An 8137-nucleotide genomic window follows, 5' to 3' on the forward strand; every position below is an offset into this window, starting at 1 on the left:
GGGTGCAGGGGCCCCGGGGACGAGGGGGGGGGGGTGCAGGCCCCGGGGAGAGGGGGGGGGGTTGCAGGGCCCCGGGGAGAGGGGGGGGGGTGCAGGGCCCCGGGGAAGAGGGGCGCAGGGCCCGGGGAGGGGGGGGGTCAGGGCACTGGGAGGGGGGGAAGGCAGCGGGGCCCCGGGGAAGGGGGAAGGGAGGCAGCGGGCCCCGAGCCCAGGATTTGAGGGCGAGGACCGGACCACTCCCTCCTTCCAGCTGTTCCTTCAGGACCCCCGGTACTCACCGCCCTCCCCGGGAGCCGCGGCGCCGTATTCCTGAATTTCGAGCTCGGAAGCGGTTCATTTGCTCCCGCTCTGCCAAACACTCGACCAGCGATTGCTCCACCTGCCGTGAGCGACTGGAACAGCCTCGGCCCGCCTCCTTACCGCGGCCTGGGGGAGGGGAAATCAAGGCAACGCCTCGACCCCCCCTCCCCGGTCCGGTGGACTCGCCCACCTTCAAGCTGAAGCTCCGCCTACCACTAGCAAGCCCCACCCACCAACGAGGCCCCGCCTATTTCCGGTGGCTGTCATGTCAGAGAACAAGCGGCCCACGAGCAGGCCGAGGCCATTCGGCCCTTCGAGCCTGCTCTACCATTCAGTAAGACCATGGTCAAGTCGATCTGGTTGTGGTTTCAACTCCACTTTTCTGACACCCCACCCACCATTTTTTTTTCTTAATATTTAGAGTACCCAATTCACTTTTTCCAATTAGGGCAATTTAGTACGGTCAATCCACCTATCCTGCACATCTTTTGGGTTGTGGGGGTGAAACCCATGCAAACACGGGGAGAATGTGCAAACTCCACAAGGACAGTGACCCAGGGCCGGGATCGAACCTGGGACCTCAGTGCCATTAGGCAGTAGGGCTCACCCACTGTGCCACCATGCTGCTCCCTTCCACCCATCGTGACCCTCAATTCCTTTGCCTGTCAAAAAGCTAACCAATTTAGCCTTGAATAAATTCAACGCCTCAGCTCCCACAGATTTCTGGTAAGAAAATTCCACAGACTAACAATTCTCTGAGAGGAAATACATCTCCTCATCTCCATTTAAAAAGTGAGACCCTTTATTCTTAAACTGTGCCTCCTCTTCTCGTCTCACCCACAAGTGGACATATTTTCCCAGGATCTACCCTATCAATTTACCTCGGGATCTTTTAAATTTCAATAAGATCTCTCATTTTTCTAAATTCCACTAGGTATAGTCACAACTTGTTCAACCTTAAGGCAGTGGCACAATGTAGCTCAGACTACTGCACGCAATGGAGCAAATGGGAGCAGTGAGCAAGTGGACCCCCTAGGAAAATGGGTCAGGACTGACAGTAAATGGGAGGAGCCTGAGGGTGTGCAAGAGGGGACATGGGAAAGGAATGGGAGCATCTTGGAGAGAATGGGCAAGAGCTGGAAATGACGAGGAGCCTATAAATGGGGAGTTTGTAACCGAATGAGTGGAGTCTGGGAACCAATTAGTGGGGTCTGGGACTACAGGCATGACCTAAAAACACATTCACACTGCGCTTTTAACTCTTGCCTGTAAAGGTCTGTATGTCAACTATTATTTGCATTTATATATTGCCTTTAATATTGTAAAATGCCTAACTGCATGGTCAGACTTAATTCAACTCTGAACCCTCTGCTAGGTACCTCTGATAGTACAGCATTCACTTAATGCCAAGTTGGATTATGAGCTTACACTTCTGGAGTAAGGTTTGAATCGTTTGACTCTGAAGTAAGAGTGGAAAGGTTTCTACAGTGGCCCCTCTGCTGGTTGCCCTTTCCAGATACCTTTGGCCAACAGTAAAAGCTATAAAAACTACCATCAAGGTGGTCTCAATTACAAATGAGACCCTTCTTTCAGTCAGCTTTCATAGCAGCAGGCTATGTAGCCGAGTAAAACTATATTCATAATGAAACCTCTTGTGGAAGCTACCTGCTGTGGCCACTGACACCGTTGTGTTTTACAGTTTCCAAAGACATTTGTGCAGATGTTGGAGCAGCAACTACTGCTTCATTATTCCATCCAGGAAAGCACAGATGATTCTCCAAGGACGAAGGTCTCAATCTATTGGTCCTGTCAAGACCGATGCACCAGGCATACTAGACAGTTGCCTCGAGAAACAAAATTTGGGGGGGGTGCCAAAAAAACTGAATGAACTATTCATAAAACTACATCAGTAAACAAACTGGCTTCAGCAGTGGCAACAAAAGCTGCAGGTTTACTGTGATATACATCCACAAACACGAACATATATATAGGTTTCTGCCTCACAGCACCAAGGCCCTGGGTGTGATCCCAGCTCCGGGTCACTGCCCGTGTGGAGTTTGCAAATTCTTCCCATGTCTGCGTTGGTCTCACCCCCACAACCCAAGATGTGCAGAATAGGTGGATTAGCCACAGTACAATCACCTAGCCCGCACAACTTTGGGTTGTGGGGGCGAAACCCACGCAAACATGGGGAGAATGGAAAAAAAAATAATTGGATACTCTAAATTTATTTTTTTTAAACCTATGTATAGGTTTCAATTGCAGTCTTTCCTAAAATTTCATATTTTCCTCATTCTGCTTGTGTGACTTTTTACAAATGTGTACATCAACATGTCTATTTGGTGGCACGTGGCACAGTAGGTACTGTCCCCACATCTGAGCAAGAAGCTCCGAAACCGAATCTAACCCCAGGGCTTAATAGCAAAGGAAGGGGTGTTCATAACGTGGCAAACAGATTGTGAATCAACCTGTGAATTCCTTCCAATCAACACACCAATAGCATGTGGTTAGAGCGAGAGAGGCTGCTGGCCAGCAGTGATTGGTGTGGTGTGGTGCCCTTCAAGCTATCAGCCTCTGGTGATAGGCAAGAGGAAATCCATTATGTAATCAGATAAAAGTCTGCCTACTGCAGGAAAGAATACAACAAACAACATGGCTATTCTGAAAACAACAAACCAGTTAATAATATCAAATAGCATAATTTAATCTCACCCACACTTTTGTAATGATCATTACTTGTGTAAATTGTGCATCAATAATTTAACAACTTGCTGGAGCACATTGTCTTACGTCATGCGAACCATATTACACATTATGATGTGTACATCTTTTATCACAAACCCTGTGAAGTGTAGGAAAAGGAGAATGTACAATCAGTATCCTAATATTCTCCTTTTCTGCAGCCCGGTGGCGTAGTGGCTAGCACTGCTGCCTCACGGCACCAAGGTCCCGGTTCGATCCCGGTTCTGGGTCACTGTCCATGTGGAGTTTGCACATTCTCCTGTGTCTGCGTGGGTTTCACGTGGGTTTTGCCCTCACAGCCCAAAGATGTGCCGGGTACGTGGATTGGCCACGCTAAATTGCCCCTTAATTGGAATAAATCTGTAATTTTAATACAGAATTTTTATTCATACTAATGTAAAATATTGTGGTGAATGGGGAAATTTATATATATTATATTTCATATTAATGGTAGTAATGTTATTTAAAAAAAACACTGTTTTAAAATACATACAGGTGGGGCAGCACGGTGGTGCAGTGGTTAGCTTTGCTGCATCACAGCGCCGAGGTTCCAGGTTTGATTCTGGGTCACTGTCCATGTGGGGTTTGCACATTCTCCCTGTGCTTGCATGGGTTTCACCCCCACAACCCAAAGATGTGCAGGGTAGGTGGTTTGGTCAAGCTCAATTTCCCCTTAATTGGAAAAAAAATAATTGGGTACACTAAATTTATTAAAAAATACATACAGGGAGTACATAGAAACATACATACAGAGAAAATAGAATCAAGAGGAGGCCATTCAGCCCTTTCAGCATTCTCTGTCATTCATTATGAACATGGCTGATCATCAAGTTCAGTACCCTGAACCCGCCTTACCCCATATCCCTTGATTCTTTTAGCCCCAAAGGCTATATCTAATTCCTTCTGAAAATTACACAATGTTTTATCCTCAACTATTTTCTGTGGTAGTGAATTCTACAGATTCACCACTCTTATGGGTGATGTTAATGTGATTAATTTAGATTTTTAATTAAAGTTTGTTTTGGCAACGTGGTTAACACTGCTGCCTCAAAGTACCAGGGACCCAGGTTCAATTCCAGCATTGGGTGACTGTGTGCAGTTTGCACTTTCTCCCCGTGTCTGCATGGGATTCCTCTGGGTGCTTCAGTTTTCTTTTACAGTCCAAAGACGTGCAGGTTAGGTGGATTGGCCATGGTAAGGTGCCCCTTAGTGTCCATAGAGGTTCGGTGCGGATAGGGTTGGGCGTGGACCTAGGTAGGGTCTTGTTTTGGACGGTCGATATAGACTCGATGGGCCTCATTCTGTACTGTAGGGATTCTATGATTCTATTGGTCAGTCATCATTCCTGGTGTGAAGTATCCTCTCCTCACAGTTTTACAAATTAAAAAAAAAATTGTTTCGTGTTTTTTCTCTGTATCCTAACAAATGTTGGGGTCCGGTCCGGTATCCTAACAATATTAATTTTTGAAAGTTAACTGGGAGTTGGGGAGGGGGGGGGGGGGGGGGGTCATGCACAAGGCTAAGGTTTGCTGAGGACACCAAATATTCTGCAATAGCCCCAAGAGTCCTCCTGTAGCTGCTCTGCAAACCACAATCCTCACTCTTCCTGTGTTAAGACGGCAGTTAAACAACAGGGGAAGTATTTTTAACTTGCATGAGTCAAAAGAATCTGAGGACAGCGGTCGGAAATGGTTAAGAAAGAAAAAAAGGGGCAGCACGGTGGCACAGTGGTTAGCATTGCTGCCTACGGCGCTGAGGACCCGGGTTCGAATCCCGGCCCTGGGTCACTGTCTGTGTGGAGTTTGCACATTCTCCCCGTGTCTGCGTGGGTTTCGCCCCCACAACCCAAAAGATGTGCAGGGTAGGTGGATTGGCCACGCTAAATTGCCCCTTAATTGGATAAAATAATTGGGTACTCTAAATTTAAAAAGAGAAAAAAAAAAGAAAGAAAAAAAGGAATACAGCTTACATTAATATAGCATGTTCCATTGAGTGTACCCAATTCACTTTTTCCAATTAAGAGGCAATTTAACGCGGCCAATCCACCTAGCCTGCACATCTTTGGGTTGTGGGGGCGAAACCCATGCAAACACGGAGAGATTGTGCAAACTCCACACGGACAGTGACCCAGAGCCGGGATCGAACCTGGGACCTTGGCGCCGTGAGGCAGAAGTGCTACTCACTGTGAGGGTGAGCGTGTTTGGGGGTGGAGAGAAAGGGCGTGGGGGAGGGAGTGAGAGGGTGCAGGATTAGAGTGAGGGGCTACAGAGAGAGAGTATGTGGGAAAGATAGCATGGCGGTGGGAGAGATAGAGGGTGGGAACAGGTAGAGAGGGAGGGGTTTTGGGGGAGAGTGTTCGGGTGGATGGAGAGAATATGGGGGGTGGAGAGAGATAGTGAAGGGAAGCGAGAGTGATTGTGAGGGGAAGAGTGTGTTGGGGGTGGGGAGAGAGAATTTTGGGGGTGGAAAGCGACAGTGTGCGGGAGAGAGAATGAAGGGGACAGAGTGAGTGTGGGGGAGGAGTGGGGCAGAGATAGAATGTGGAGAGATGCGTATGGGAGGGTAGAGACAGTACGTGAAGGGCAGCACGGTGGCACAGTGGTTAGCACAGTTGCCTCACGGCACCGAGGTCCCAGGTTCAATCCCGGCTCTGGGTCACTGCCCGTGTGGTGTTTGCACATTCTCCCTGTGTTTGCGTGGGTTTCACCCCCACAATCCAAAAGATGTGCAGGGTAGGTGGATTGGCCACGCTAAATTGCCTCTTAATTGGAAAAAGTGAATTGGGTACACTCAATTAAAAACAAAGAGACAGTATAAGAACATAAGAATTTGGAGCAGGAGTCGGCCATCTGGCCCCTCGAGCCTGCCCCGCCATTCAATGAGATCATGGCTGATCTTTTGTGGACTCAGCTCCACTTTCCGACCCGAACACCATAACCCTTAATCCCTTTATTCTTCAAAAAATTATCCACCTTTATCTTTAAAACATTTGATGAAGGAGCCTCAACTGCTTCACTGGGCAAGGAATTCCATAGATTCACAACCCTTTGGGTGAAGAAGTTCCTCCTAAACTCAGTCCTTAATCTACTTCCCCTTATTTTGAGGCTATGCTCCCTAGTTCTGCTTTCACCCGCCAGTGGAAACAACCTGCCCCCATCTATCCTATCTATTCCCTTCATAATTTTATACGTTTTTATAAGATCCTCCCGCATCCTTCTAAATTCCAACGAGTACAGTCCCAGTCTACTCAACCTCTCCTCGTATTCCAACCCCTTCAGCTCTGGGATTAACCTAGTGAATCTCCTCTGCACACCCTCCAGTGCCAGTACGTCCTTTCTCAAGTAAGGAGACCAAAACTGAACACAATACTCAAGGTGTGGCCTCACTAACACCTTATACAATTGCAGCATAACCTCCCTAGTCTTAAACTCCATCCCTCTAGCAATGAAGGACAAAACTCCATTTGCCTTCTTAATCACCTGTTGCACCTGTAAACCAACTTTTTGCGACTCATGCACTAGCACACCCAGGTCTCTCTGCGCAGCAGCATGTTTTAATATTTTGCCATTTAAATAATAATCCGTTTTTCTGTTATTCCTACCAAAATTTAGAACCTCACATTTGTCAACATTGTATTCCATCTGCCAGACCCTAGCCCATTCACTTAACCTATCCAAATCCCTCTGCAGACTTCCAGTATCCTCTGCACTTTTTGTTTTACCACTCATCTTAGTGTCATCTGCAAACTTGGAAAAATTGCCCTTGGTCCTCAACTCCAAATCATCTATGTAAATTGTGAACAATTGTGGGCCCAATACTGATCCCTGAGGGATACCACTAGCTACTGATTGCCAACCAGAGAAACACTCATTAATCCCCACTCTTTGCTTTCTATTAATTATGTGGGAGAAGAGAGCAAGGATTGGGTGGGGGGAGAGAGTGGGGCGGAAATATTGTGAGAGGTGTGTGGAGATGGTGTGGTTGGAAGGAGAGCGCGAGGATTGGGTGGAGGGAAAGGGTGGGGCAGAAATATTGTGAGATGTGTGGAGATGGTGTGGTTGGAAGGAGAGAGAGTTCTGGGGTGGGAGAACAGAGAGTGTGGGGGTGGACGAAAAGGGCTCTTAGATGGAGGAGAGTAACTGTGGGGGGTGGGGAGACAGCATGGATGGTGGTAGGAGGAAGGGTGGGGAAGAATGAGAGTTGGGGGCGACTGAGGGGGCGAGGGAGGGAAAGTGTTGGGTCGGGAAGTGTGGGAGCTGAGGAGACAGCATGAGGGGTGGGGGAGTGTGGAGGGAGAGGTTAGGGGAGGGGGAGTGTGAGGGAAGATTATGGGGGTGAGGGAAAGAGTTGTGGAAGGAGAAGAGTGTGAGGGGAAGTGTGTTGGGGGAGGGAGCATGTTGGGAGGAGGGGCGAAACAGTTTGTCGGTGTATGAGGAAGGGTGAGGGCTTGGTGGAAAGTGAGGGGGGTTGGGGTGAGTGTGTGAGGGGGAAGAGTGAGTCTGCAGAGGAGTCAGGGGAGCGTCAGAGACTGTGTGGCAGGTGGAGGGGGGCAGAGCATAATTCATATGAATTCCTTGGAAGTCATATCCAAATGATGTGAAACGTAGTATAGTGTTTGTATTCCCTGCCTGCAGCTTTACATGGAAATTACATCATAGACATGGGTCATTTGGCCCACCTCATCTATGTTGGTGTTTATGTTCTGCACATGCCTCCTTCCATTCTTCTTGATCACACTATCAGGCTAACCTTCACCTTCTGTCTTTCTCTTGTGTTTATCCTTGAATGTATCTATACTAGAATCACTGATTGGTTACAGCACAGACGGAGGCCATTCAGCACATTGTCTTTATGTCCGTTCCCTGCAGCAGCTACTCAGTTCCACTTCTTGACTTTTCCCCTGTAGCCCAATAAAATCTTTTCTCGAGATAATTATCCAGTTCCTCTTTGCAAACCGCAATTGAATCCGTCGGCATCACACACTAAGGCAGTGCATTCCAAATCCTAACCACTTGTTGCATAAAAAAGCTTTTCCTCATGTCACCTCTGGTTCGTTTCTTAATTACCTTGGGGTTCTCAACCTTCTACCAATGGG

The 8137-nt window shown here is 47.9% G+C and overlaps 1 protein-coding gene across 1 annotated transcript in view; it reads right to left on the reverse strand.

Annotated features, from left to right (window-relative positions):
• The window catches only part of coro7 (coronin 7), a 177975-nt gene extending 177331 nt beyond the window's left edge, over positions 1-644 (reverse strand). The window contains exons 1-2 of the mRNA XM_038820896.1: positions 629-644; positions 279-415 (exon numbers count right to left, since the gene is read on the reverse strand). Coding sequence (XP_038676824.1) covers positions 279-415; positions 629-644 — 153 coding nt within the window. The remainder of the gene's footprint in view (positions 1-278; positions 416-628) is intronic.
• Positions 645-8137: the final 7493 nt, after the last annotated feature.

Source organism: Scyliorhinus canicula, chromosome 15, assembly GCF_902713615.1.
Source record: "Scyliorhinus canicula chromosome 15, sScyCan1.1, whole genome shotgun sequence".
NCBI lineage: Eukaryota > Metazoa > Chordata > Chondrichthyes > Carcharhiniformes > Scyliorhinidae > Scyliorhinus > Scyliorhinus canicula.